This window comes from Polypterus senegalus, chromosome 1 (assembly GCF_016835505.1).
Source record: "Polypterus senegalus isolate Bchr_013 chromosome 1, ASM1683550v1, whole genome shotgun sequence".
Taxonomy (NCBI): domain Eukaryota; kingdom Metazoa; phylum Chordata; class Cladistia; order Polypteriformes; family Polypteridae; genus Polypterus; species Polypterus senegalus.
This window is the reverse complement of record NC_053154.1, coordinates 140662317-140675895: the sequence shown is the minus strand read 5'-3', so window position 1 is coordinate 140675895 and position 13579 is coordinate 140662317. Positions and strand designations below refer to the sequence as shown.

The following is a 13579-nucleotide window of genomic DNA, read 5'->3' as shown; positions in this document are numbered from 1 at the left end:
ATTAATATAATTATGGTACAGGCCCAGTGTTTCATTTATAAGGATATTTTAATAAGTCTATTTTCACCATTTAAAAGGTATATGCTATTAGCATTATGCACAGTATATCCACTACTGCCAAAAGGAAAACATAAACTTGTTCTGTTCCTTTCTGGCAGTATTATTGGGGTTCTGGCTAAGAAACATTTTAACTTGCAGATAAAGCATTATTAACAACCTCTTTGGTGATCTAAGGCAGCAGAAAAGCAGCTTTGTATGGTAGAGAGCAGAATTAAAGCAGCTTAGGCTCTAACATTGCTTAGGGATGAAAAGAAACCCAGAATACGTGGTAATGTACCATGCTGTTGGTGTGTCCCATTACCAGTCCCTTTGTACACTTCATGACCACTGAGGTTAGTGCCACCAGGCAATAGTCATTTAGAAAAAACACCTTGGATGTTTTTGGTAGGGACACATTTGCAGCCCTTTTGAAGCATATAGGGACATTGGACAAGGGACAGAGAGGTAAAATACTGTGGTCTCACTGTACTCCAAACAAACAGTTTTTTAATGCATTTAATATAAACTTTTATTGTGCCGAGAAAGATAGAAAAAATAAGAATAAAAATTTATTTAAAATATTGATTGTCGATGCATCAAACATGATGACAAAAAGCTATTTAAAAATATAAATGACAATGAAATTTACAGAAAATGTAATATATATTATATATATTTTTTTTTTTACTTAAATTTATCTTGACCTGAAAAATCATTTTACTGATCATGAGTTATTTGTAACAGAAACTTTAGGAGGCTAGGTCAGAAATGTGGTTTGGCATATTATGTACTTAAAAATACCATTTTTAGACTATTGCCTATTTAACAAATTCATCTCACTGGTTGGTTTCCAGGAAGTTTTTGAAAAATTAAGACCAAACAAGTGTGGATTTTAAGATAATTGATTTTATAGTGGGTAGTCAGGTAATTTAATAAACACTTAGGACATCATGACATGGTGCCCTCTGGTGGTTCAAAGTTCTACTACACTCTAAGCTCTAGAATTTATTTATAGGGTTTTTCTATGTTGTTTTTTGTTCTTCATTTTCGCCTTATACAATTTGTTGTATTAGGAATTTATTAGTTTTTGTATGCCCTTTGGGGTCAGAGTGCAAGGTCAGCCATTGTACAGCACCAGACATCTGTAGCAAAAACTGAGCTACCTTTTTATTTATATATATACGTATATATATACACATATATATATATACATATACACATACACATATATATATATATATATACACACACACACACACATATATATATATATATATATATATATATATATATATATATATAGCATATATAAAATATATATGTATATATAAAATAAAAGGTCCATTTTCTAATGCTGGGTTTCTCTTGTACCATTTGGTTGGTAGAGAAGATTGACCTCAGCTTTTGCTAAGCCCACTCCCCAATAGTACTCCTTTGTTTCTTAAGGTTGTTAGTGGCTGGTGGAACCTTGCGCCCAACAGTTTTAGCAGAAGTAGAACATCTTTTGCAATTGATGTCTTGTGCCACTCTCACTTTTACCCTTTGAAGCATTTTTAAAATAGTTATTTAGACTTAAGCATTTTTGTTTGCTAACAGCAAAATCATTCTACTTTCAGGGCTTATCTTGGTGAAGAATTCACATCTTGCTATGATGCTTCTACTAGCTTAAGACACATAGTTAAGAAATTATCCAACAAGCGTACTCTGGATGAAATTAACAATCTTTTGAATTACATGGCAATACTTGAAAAGGACCTTGCTCAGAAAGAAAGCTCCAAATCTACAAGTCTGGAAAACAATAGACTGGGTAAAGTAACTATGCCAAAGAAACCTCGACCAACACGGTTTCAGCTACTTCAGGCTAGGTTTACAAAATTAGGATTGAAAAATATCTTAGAAAAGCCCACTATTAATGAACCTGAAGGAAAAAATGCTATTTCAAAGAAAATATGTCGTCATGCTCTCAAACCCCTACAGGTTCAAAACAGAAATTCTGTCAAAGAAACAGTGGAAGAGACTCCAATGTTAGAAAAAGACAAAAGTGGTATTTTTGTTGAAGGTAATGAATATACTTGTAGTTTAAGCCAAACTAATCCTAAAAAATTAGAAATGGAGACACCACCTGATTTACAAGTTCAAGTTTCACACAGTACTTTTCTACATGATGCATTTCCTAATAACAGAGTGTTCCCTATTCAGACAACTGATAAAGGTCCAGGCCCAGATTTAACTGTGTTACGGGCAAATACTACCAAAACAGTCATGAAGGTGCAAAATGAGGATTTTGCGAAATCTGAAATGGTGTCCCTAGAATCTGACTTGATGCAGACTCAACAAACCCAGCAACAAGACCCACGTGCTGAAAGTGGCACTTTGGGATCCCCAACTAAGGAAGTACACATATCTAATAAGAAAAAGCAGCAGGATAACAGAAATCAAATGCACATAGCTCAAAGGATATCTCCAAAATTACCAGTACAAGCACATGGATACTTGGAACCCAACCAAATTAATCATATATACAGTTATTCTGAAAAATATCAGCAAAGCACAAATTGTCAAAGCCTGCCTGCACACTTGGCAAGAACAAATCTCTTTGGAAATGTTCCCATGCAGCTAACAGACAGCCAAGAAAGGGCAAAGCCAGAAACTAAAATAAGCCAGAAACCTGTCCCTGGACTAACACTTCATGAAAATCTCAGACCTCCACCTACTGTTGTCATCGTTGCAGCAGCAAACACAGGAGACTTAAATGATCCTTCCCTTCAACGAACAACCAATGAAGACAATTCACAGATGTGTCAACAAAGAGTCTTACAAGTTATTTCGCTCACTGATGACAGGATGACCACCACTTTTTCTAAAAACCCTGTTCTGAAAGAAAGTGGGGCTATACTAAAGGTTCAAGATACAAAGATTAAAGAATGTGGAGTGGTCACCAAGTCTGAGCCTACAGCTAAGACAACTTCAGAAGTGCACTTATGCAAGCAAATAGGTTTGCCTTCAATGGGCCTTAGTGAGCAGAGTAGCAAAGACTTTCCCTGGAAATATAAAGTGTACAGTTATGCTGAGCCAGTAACGTTCCCTCAATAATGAGCTTAATACAGATGTAAAAGGCAAACTCTTAATGTTTGTGGACATTATCATATGGAGGGTGCTCTGACGTTTTGTTGTTACATAACCACATGTACATCATTCAAAAAACTTTAAAAATGAAAAATTGTGTTTCAACAGCTCCTGGGCATATCATCAATAGAACAATTATTAAAATAGTGCATGTTACAGTACCTAGTGACATGGTAAAGAACACATACTTACAGTACATATTTACGACAGCAATGAACTTACTGCTGTCACCGTTTAACAAAGCTTACTTCTTTGTGCCTCATCAGCATAAGATGAAATGTTTTCAAAACACAGAAGAAAATTAGATGAATTGTAATCTGTAAATTTAAACCATTAAAATTTAAATGTTATACAATAATAGTTGTTATTCTCAAGTAATCACAATATATTATTGAAAACAACATTTTACAGTCAAAAATACTATTTATAATCTAAACATATATATAATTCTACGAGTTGTCTATTTATCATGAAAAACTCATACAATCCTGGACCTTGAAGCTTCATCTTGCTTTCAGTCAATAGCTTACACCATGACAGACACAACACAACCCATGATTTGGATATCTGGTCAAAGGTGGCCTTGAAATTCAGCTGCAACTCCTTCTCAAGGCCAGTGGAGATGCTGCAGCGCACCAAGACTCACGTGTGTGACTTAGTGGACATGAAAATGACAGCTGAGTGATCACATCATATGTCTGTAACAAAAACTTAACAGGCACAGGTATGTTGGCCTTGCTGACAGGAACCACCCATGACAAACTCCTTGAAGTATGCAGAAACACAGACATACTCAACTCTGCGAAGTGCACACCATCATGCCTACAAGACAAACTACACCGGTGACTGCCAGTGACTGTTGGGCACATTCCACACACCAATGACATACATGTCAAATACAGGACAGAATGCAGATGTGACAAACACTGACAGCTTCCTGCACAAACTTAAGACTCTGCTCCCAAAATAAAGTGACACACCCTATTTGGCCAAGAAAAAACAGCAACATCACCATCAGGCCAAAAGCAAGATGAATGACACAAGATGGACATTGCTGCACATAACAAACACAGAGATTGGCCCCAACTTCTACTAGAATTGCAACAATAAATAAATTTAGAACACATGCACAGTATCAACAGCTCCTTATCTTTTGCATCCATTGCAGACTATTTAAAATACAGTGCATATGTGTTCATGAATTGAGGATGAAAAAAACAAGCATAATACACAGACACTCAGGTTCTATAACTTATGTACATACCAGTTCAGATGAAGCACATAAGCAAACATTTTCATGGCCTAAGGATGTAGACATTTCTCTCATTTGCTTAGAAAAGTACAGGGTAATATTAACAAAAACAGCCCTTACACCCAAGCTGAACAAGAAGAAAAACTACAAGCACAGGCAGATGAAAGACAGGTTCAAGAAGTTAATAAGTACTTCCACAACTCTTTTACACAAGACCAATGCTGTTATTATGCACAAAACTTTGTACATTTGATGCGTACCGCTTGACTATTAAATGAATTTATAACTTCTATAAGAAATGAAAGACACCATTATTTACAACACATGCACAGTATCAACCACCTCTTATCTTTTCTATCCATGAGAGCCCCTGTTGATAATCCCCCAGGATACCATGCCTACGTATTCAGAATTCATAATCAAGTTTATAATTATATTGGTGGATTACACCACTTAGACAAAGACTTACCTGAAACCTACTCCAGTCTTTATAGTTTACGGTGAAGTGTTTATACCAAGACTTTTAAGGCCTGAAAATAAATCTCACCTCATTTGCTTTGAAAATTACAGAATTTCATTGAAGCTGCCAATACTTAGCCCAAGCATTTAAAAATATAACACCAGTTCAAGATGAAGAAAAACAAACAGCACAGACAGAGGACAGACAGGTTTAAGAAATTAAAATGTACTTCCAAACTGATTTTATACAAAACCGAAAATGTTATAGTGTTACAACATCAAATACTATTGCTGATGTGTTCACTACAAACAGCCTATTCATTTTACTACCCTGATGCCTATCCATTATAAGCCCTCATGTCGATCTGATTGTTTTCCATTCCATCTTATTTGAGGACTGGAGGGCTGATACTGTTCCACTACTGTAATATACATTACTGTGACTAATATACTACTAGCGTAAATGCACATATAAAGAAAATAAACAATGAAATATTATATTTTAAATATCAGAATGTCTGAAAAATAATGCAACACCCAAGAGCAGATTTCAGCACAACCTTAGTTTAATAAGAACTCATAATGTGCATTTATGGAGCTGTTAAGATCTCTTTTTATTAATATAAAATTACCACAATCATCCTTTAAAAATGTGCTACCTCTTTAAACCCAAACATAAAATTTCAAAGTACTGAATAAAGAAGTAAATGTGCAAAACAGCACAGGAATGAGAATGAATTTTAAGTATCTGGATTTTCTAAATACTCCTATAAGAAGTAGCAAAGTGTTCAAAATAAATAGCATAAAAAATAATTGAAAATAAATGATAAAATAGACAATTCTTCTTAAAACAGAGAAGAGAAAAGGGAAAAAAATTAAGCAACTTTTTATTTTTTGTTCCACAGAAAATTGATTCAACAAATAACACTATAAAATAATAACACAGAGTATACTAAACATTATGAATTAAGATTAGTTTTTAAAGCCTTAGTCTGAAACTACATTTTTTTCCTCTAGTTCAATGAGTGCTGCATGTCTACTGGCTTGGGAACCTTCTTTAAAAAATACTTTTTTGATCACTCCAGCCTTTGGTGCTCTAATGGTATGCTGCAAAAAAAAAAAAAAAGTAAATCATTTCAGTTAATAATAATTAATTCAAATAGTTTGAGTCCCCAATGTATTAAAAGACAAAACAATATCTATTAAAAGTTAACAAAAGCTCATTTTTTTATTAGCTTTAAATTCTGGTAAAAGTATTCCCACTACTAGCATAGTGTTTCACTTAACTTCAATTGACTTGTAGAATAATGTAATGTAAACAGCTCCATTAGGCATTTATAAGGTTACCCAAATAGATTTAAAACAACCCAAACAAAGGTACGATATTATTAAACTAAATGTAGATGTAGGATGCAAGTTAAGAATTTTTCAGGACACTTAAGTAATAATCATCTAAAGGACCCAGCACTGTATTTTTGATAAAGTAGTCTTTTCTCTTGTTCGGGATATAATGTATTATCCAGTAGCATACTTACTATAAGACTGTGTGGCAAAATGGTTAATTATTGAATTTAGGCTCTGATAACAATTTCACAAGGGACACTGCATTAACATCTGCTATGGTTGTAATTTTAAGCCCCCTGTGAAGTATTCTACCATCTTGAATCGAGTGGTACAAAAGCACTGTTGGCCAATATGTAGTTTACTAGCCATGAAGCTTGCATGTCCACACCATTTCATTAATGGTTTCACATTTAAGTATACAGTACTGTCACAACTAGCGGTGAATTTGGATTCACAGGCACGTTCACGTGTTGGACTGTACACGAGGCAGTGTGGTCTCTTCAGAAGTCGTACAAGCAATCGGTATAGCTATACAACTGAATCAGCTCCAAACCAGTGCTACTCACAACATTTGATATGTATGGTTATGTTTGGACTCGTAGTATACACACCTAACAGTTGCATCAAAATGTACTCACAATAGAGTCAATCTGGGTCACTCTGCTGTAGAAAATTTGATCCATCTCAATGGTACTGCAAATGGTTTACCAAATCATACATATATCAACAAAACCATTTCATATAACTTGACTGTACAAAGATTCATTTTTACAGACCAATGAACTGTCTAAAACCAAAAGTTATAAATTAGATTTTTAAACTGTTCAATAAGTTACCATTTTATTTACACACTTTGAAACTATGTCAGATATTTGCATATTAAGTATTCTGCATATATAACTGCTTTTTTTATTTTTTATGTTTCTACTGTTAGCCTGTTACCCATGAGTGCTTGGAGTCAAAAGCCACCTTTATTACATGTACGTATGCCATAGTAGGAATTTGGATAATCCTAACAACTTTATTTTTATATAATGCACATTTGCTTTTAGAGTGCTAATTACAGCTGCAAGGCAAATGTATTATTTTCTGCTAGTTCTTTCTAAAGATGGCCCATATGGAAATTATATAGTACTGTACAATAATTCCTGAGGAGAAATCATTTTTAGTTGTATTGTACTTGATAATGTGTAAAGCCAGTGTTACACAATGCTTTCTTCATTTTCAGTTTCTACTGATCTTACTGTGTGGAACAGGATAATATTTTGGGAGAAATGGACCGTGAAACCTGAAAAGAAGTATATCTGCCTTTCTATCTTTGCTCTGATTTGCAGCTCTCCTAAAGGGTACTGTGTGGGGAAGTAATCAGGTGTACTCTGGCTAGCAGCCTAAAAGCTATACTGAATCACGGTACTACAAGCCATGTAGCCATGTCTGACTAGTGAAAAATGAAGGAACAAATGTATATTTTCTCATGGTACACTCCAAGAAAGCCACAGCTCTTAAGCATGTGTAATGGTACGAAGGAATGAATTTGGCTAATGGCTCTATTAGGACATTTCTGAAGATCCTTGGCTGTGGTCCTGGGATTCTTTTGGAGATTTTATAAAAGTCTTTTTGTTGTTTACTATAAAAAGACACTTACATGAGGATTATTAAAGGCTATATTTTCCCTATTTGCATATCATTTGTCTCATATTAGTCTGGTGAATTATAAAACATTTGGCTTAATTAACAGCTACTGTACATTGAAATACCTTGTTATAAATCTTAATTTTAAAGTTAATATTTGATTATAGGCGGCACGGTGGCGCTGCTGCCTCGCAGTTAGGAGACCTGGGTTCGCTTCCCGGGTCCTCCCTGCGTGGAGTTTGCATGTTCTCCCGTGTCTGCGTGGGTTTCCTCCGGGCGCTCCGGTTTCCTCCCACAATCCAAAGACATGCAGGTTAGGTGGATTGGCAATTCTGAATTGGCCCTAGTGTGTGCTTGGTGTGTGGGTGTGTTTGTGTGTGTGGGTTGGCACCCTGCCCGGGATTGGTTCCTGCCTTGTGCCCTGTGTTGGCTGGGATTGGCTCCAGCAGACCCCCGTGACCCTATTCGGATTCAGCGGGTTGGAAAATGGATGGATGGATGGATATTTGATTATAAATCAGGCTAATGAGACACCATGGGAACTACTGAGTACCTAACATATATAAGGAAGACTAAAAATGTCTTAATGCCATCCAATCATAAACAGCTCACATACCTCCATTTTCATAGCAATCATCACCATCAATGGATCTCCAACCTTTACTTCATCCCCTTCTTTTACAAACACCTGAAAGCAGAAAATAAAGGCATCACTTAATATAAAGCCACCCATCATGAAAACACTACCCTGAAGTACACTAAAGTATTTCAGATTATTCACATAGTTTAGAAATTGTTTCACTTTTATAACAAAAGCACCACCAAGGAAGAAACAGACACATTTACACCAGATAATTTAACTAGAAAAGTGTAAACATAAGTTGACTTAGCAAAGTTAAGTAAAATGGCTTAACATATGTCTGAATCATGTCTTGAACAATCCTCCTGGTCTTCAAGACCTCCTTAAAAGAATATCAAGTGTGACTTCTGTCATGTTACAAAAATACAATAAGGAGATTAAATACTCCTTCCGTTGTAATAAAACTATGTTGAAATACTTAACCCATATTCTTGCTCATCAGGCTCTACTGGCTACATCAAGAGTTTCTATACAGTAATAGACCTTAATGAAAGGAAAAGTATCTGGGGTTCTAGAACTAATGCAGTGCTAATGTTTCTAATGCGCCATCTGTTGGACTGACAAATGCAAAGCATTTTATTACAACATTGTAATACAAAATACATTCCAATGGATGATGCACTGCAAACATTAGATTTCAACCCCTCTTACATGGGTTAAATATATGCTTTATGCAAAAAAGTAACATATTTCTGCTCCAATGGGAAATTAATTTTGTCATCAGTGAAAATATATACATTTATGAAATAAAAGATTTATATTTAGAAACTTTTAAAGCATTTAAGGATACAAATTTGGAATTTTAATACTGCACTGAAAGTCAAGTTGTACTCACAAAATGCAAGTATATTTTACAGTACACTCATTAAGCAAACAAATTAAAAAAAAAAGTGAAATCTGTGAAAATAAAATCACCTTTTCAATTGTTCCAGTCATAGGTGCTACAGCTCCGCCTTGTGACCCTGTGCTGCTAACCCCGGCCAGGAATTTAGGCACAGGTATGGTCACTTGTTCATGGCACTCCTGGGATAATGAGGGGTAAAGAAGTGAAAGTGTTATATCTAAATGAAAAATAATTTATTTCTTCAAATTGTTGGCATGCACTTCCTAAAGAAAAAATTAATAGTATACCATGGAAAACAGATGAACTGTATTGTTCAAGATAACCAACTTTGATGTTGAAGTCACTCCATTTACTGAACAATTCAGGAAGGATGAACCATCTTTGTAAATCAAACTTCCAGAGACATGGAATAGCTCTCCTTCAATCTGAAAATAAAAATCTGTAATCCACTTATGCATACAAGGTCTTTATTTATCTCAATTCATGTTTCTTTGCAAAATTCTGACTATGTTAACATAAACAGTAGCAAAGAGCAACGACAGAAAAATTAATGATAAAGTCTAAAAAACCTCACCATGTATCTGCTTTAACGTTTCAAAGACAACTAATGCTATCATTCCTCAAAGCTATATCCATTCTGCAAGCAAACCACAGCTTTTAATTAAAATCACATTATTTTTCAGGTAGCATTTGTTGTGATTCAGCTCCCAAAAAAGACTTGAATATTTCAAGTATCACTGAAGGCTTACCATTTTTAAAAGTCACAGCCTATAAAATCACTTAAGGGAAAGGAAAACCATGAAAAATGCCTTACAATATTTACTTAATATATTTTACTAGCAAAATACCCGTGCTTCGCAGCGGAGAAGTAGTTTGTTAAAGAAGTTATGAAAAAGAAAAGGAAACATTTTAAAAATAACCTAACATGATTGTCAATGTAATTGTTTTGTGACTGTTATGAGTGTTGCTGTCATCAAGGATCTGATTATCATTATTTCTTTCAATCAGGTTCATATTTGGAGGTTGTGTTGTGTTCAAGCTACATTCCGTGTTTGTCAACCGTTGTAAAGATAACAGGTTTCATTCATCAAAGTGTTCACTACCCAAATCGGTACTCGTGAATCTAAGATGTTTAACAGGCATTCCCGGTATTAAGTTGTGGATTTGTCTGCGAATATTTAGCGGCAGCGTGTCTATGAACTTGTGGATTTTTCTGCGAGTATTTGGCGGCAACGTCACGAAGTTGTTTTCGTCTAGCTGTATCAGAAAATGTAGCACGACGTCTGACACACCTTCTTTTTACTGCTTTCTCACAGCTTGAATTGCTCCTGTCATAATCGGCTTGAGTTTCATGGTTTGTTTGAATTACGTTAGTATTTGCAGGACTTGTGTTGAAGTGACATTCGGCATCTGTCAAGCATTGTAAGCATACAACCGGCTTCATCGATAACCTCGCATCCAGCTTTTGAGAGTTGAAACATTCATAAACATCAATGTGTCCACTACTCAAATCGTCACGTGTGAATCTAAGATGTTTAAGAGGCATTGGCGATTCTTCAAAGGTGTAAAATATTTGGCCATTTCGGTACAGTTCAAAGCGACAACCGAACAATTCAGCGGCAGCCATCAACTCACATGTAGAAGCATAGGTGAAGGGCTTAAGCATCTCACTCTTATAGTGCCTCTGAGTAGTATAATTATCTCCTGTACTGTCACCAGTCCATACCTGGAACGTGTCCTAGTCATTCAATACATAAGACAAAATGTTCCTCCGGATATAAAGATTGAGCCTGATATGTCAGTACAATATGTAACACAGAGAATGGAAAAGTCAGGCGGCATCTCCGGGCATGGAAACCACTCGGTAAATGACAGTTCTTTGATCGATGGTGATCACCTCGATAGACATCTCACCAGCCAAATTGCTACTCGTGAATCTAAGATGTTTAACAGGCATTCCCGGTATCAACTTGTGGATTTGCCTGCGAATATTTAGCGGCAGCGTCTTTATGAAGTTGTGGATTTGCCTGTGAGAATTTAGCGACAGCGTGTCTATTAACTTGTGGATTTTTCTGCAAGTATTTAGCGACAGCATCTCTATGAACTTGCGGATTTGCTTGCGAGTATTTAGCGACAGCATGTCTATTAACTTGTGGATTTTTCTGCGAGTATTTGGTGGCAGCGTCACAAAGTTGTTTCCGTCTAGCTGCATCAGAAAATGCAGCACGACGTCTGACATGTCTCCTTTTTACTGTTTTCTCACAGCTTGGATTGCTGCTTATATGGGCAGGCAGTCAATTACGTGGGAGGCGTGTGGATGGGTGATGCAATATAGGCAGGCAGCCAACTACGTGGGAGGCGTGGTGATAGGGGACGCAACTCCTCCTCACACGGCGACCGAGCTGCAAGCTATGGACGGAAATATGCACTTAAGCAGGATTCAGTTATGACTGTTACGCATAGAATTTCAAAATGAAACCTGCTTAACTTTTTTAAAGTAAGCTGTAAGGAATGATTTGCCAAATTTCAGCCTTTTACCTACACGGGAAATTGGAGAATTAATGATGAGTGAGGGAGTGAGTGAGTCAGTCAGTCAGGGCTTTGAATTTTATTAGTAGATAAATAAAAAAATTCTCAAAAAGAAAACAAAAATAGTACTAATGCCCCAAACAACCATAATAAAATTTAAAAAACTCCTAAAAAACAAGAATGAATTAAAAAGAAAAAAAAGATACCTTTGAAAAGAGGCAAACTAAACGAAAACAGAAATCAAGTTTAAAGACTTAAAACAAAGGCAAACTACCAAAAACCAGCAATCCAAATGAAAAGGTCAAAAGACCAATTCAAGTTACAAAACAAGAGATCAAAAGGGGAGCCAAAATATGAACAAAAGGAAAAAAGAAAATGATTAATAAAGAAGAACAATACAATATAACACCAACATAAAACACAATTAGCATATCACAAAATAAGCCATAACAAAAACAACGGAATAAGCACAAAAAAGGAAAAAAAGCCCTGGCAAAACCTTAATATTAATAGTGTGAATTACGGATCTCTACAGCAAGACTTTGTAATGAACACATAAAGGAATTTGGAAAAATGTCTGAGTAAATGCTTACAGATAGTAGTACAAGAAAAATAAAATTAAAAGAGAAAAAAGTTGGAAGTCAAATACAGGGAAATGAATGTGTTATTTATCTTTACCCTAAAAATACCAATTTGGTTAATCAATCAAGTTCAATGTAAGTCAGATCTGCACCATAATGTACCTCACCTTTACACTGTATGTGTCATCTCTGTTGTAAGCAATGTAGACCTCCACTTCTATGACAAGAAAAAAGATAATTAATTTAACATAATTTTCATTGATGGGACCTTCCAGTGACTTTACTTTATTCTTTATGGTCAGAAGACTGTGACAGCCAAGTCAGAAGTTTACTTTCTTTTTAATTTTCTGGCCTTTTAGTACAAACCGGATTCCAAAAAAGTTGGGACACTATACAAATCGTGAATAAAAACTGAATGCAATGATGTGGAGGTGTCAACTTCTAATATTTTATTCAGAATAGAACATAAATCACGGAACAAAAGTTTAAACTGAGAAAATGTATCATTTTAAGGGAAAAATATGTTGATTCAGAATTTCAAATCCCAAAAAAGTTGGGACAAGGCCATTTTCACCACTGTGTGGCATCTCCCCTTCTTCTTACAACACTCAACAGACGTCTGGGGACCGAGGAGACCAGTTTCTCAAGTTTAGAAATAGGAATGCTCTCCCATTCTTGTCTAATACAGGCCTCAAACTGTTCAATCGTCTTGGGCCTTCTTTGTCGCACCTTCCTCTTTATGATGCGCCAAATGTTCTCTATAGGTGAAAGATCTGGACTGCAGACTGGCCATTTCAGTACCGGATCCTTCTCCTACGCAGCCATGATGTTGTGATTGATGCAGAATGTGGTCTGGCATTATCTTGTTGAAAAATGCAGGGTCTTCCCTGAAAGAGATGACGTCTGGATGGGAGCATATGTTGTTCTAGAACCTGAATATATTTTTCTGCATTGATGGTGCCTTTCCAGACATGCAAGCTGCCCATGCCACACGCACTCATGCAACCCCATACCATCAGAGATGCAGGCTTCTGAACTGAGCGTTGATAACAACTTGGGTTGTCCTTGTCCTCTTTGGTCCGGATGACATGGCGTCCCAGATTTCCAAAAGAACTTGAATCGTGACTCGCCTG

The 13579-nt window shown here is 35.9% G+C and overlaps 2 protein-coding genes across 4 annotated transcripts in view; one reads left to right on the top strand and one right to left on the bottom strand.

Annotated features, from left to right (window-relative positions):
* LOC120532823 overlaps positions 1-5555 on the top strand; it is a 31452-nt gene extending 25897 nt beyond the window's left edge. For all 3 annotated transcript variants that reach the window (XM_039759247.1, XM_039759240.1, XM_039759230.1), the window contains one exon: positions 1656-5555. In XM_039759247.1, coding sequence (XP_039615181.1) covers positions 1656-3132 — 1477 coding nt within the window. In that variant the 3' untranslated portion in view covers positions 3133-5555. The remainder of the gene's footprint in view (positions 1-1655) is intronic.
* Positions 5556-5745: 190 nt separating this feature from the next.
* Positions 5746-13579, bottom strand: part of mccc1 (methylcrotonoyl-CoA carboxylase 1 (alpha)) — a 45087-nt gene continuing 37253 nt past the window's right edge. Inside the window, exons 15-19 of the mRNA XM_039759258.1 lie at positions 12614-12663; positions 9624-9761; positions 9408-9515; positions 8469-8540; positions 5746-5983 (exon numbers count right to left, since the gene is read on the bottom strand). Coding sequence (XP_039615192.1) covers positions 5864-5983; positions 8469-8540; positions 9408-9515; positions 9624-9761; positions 12614-12663 — 488 coding nt within the window. The 3' untranslated portion in view covers positions 5746-5863. The remainder of the gene's footprint in view (positions 5984-8468; positions 8541-9407; positions 9516-9623; positions 9762-12613; positions 12664-13579) is intronic.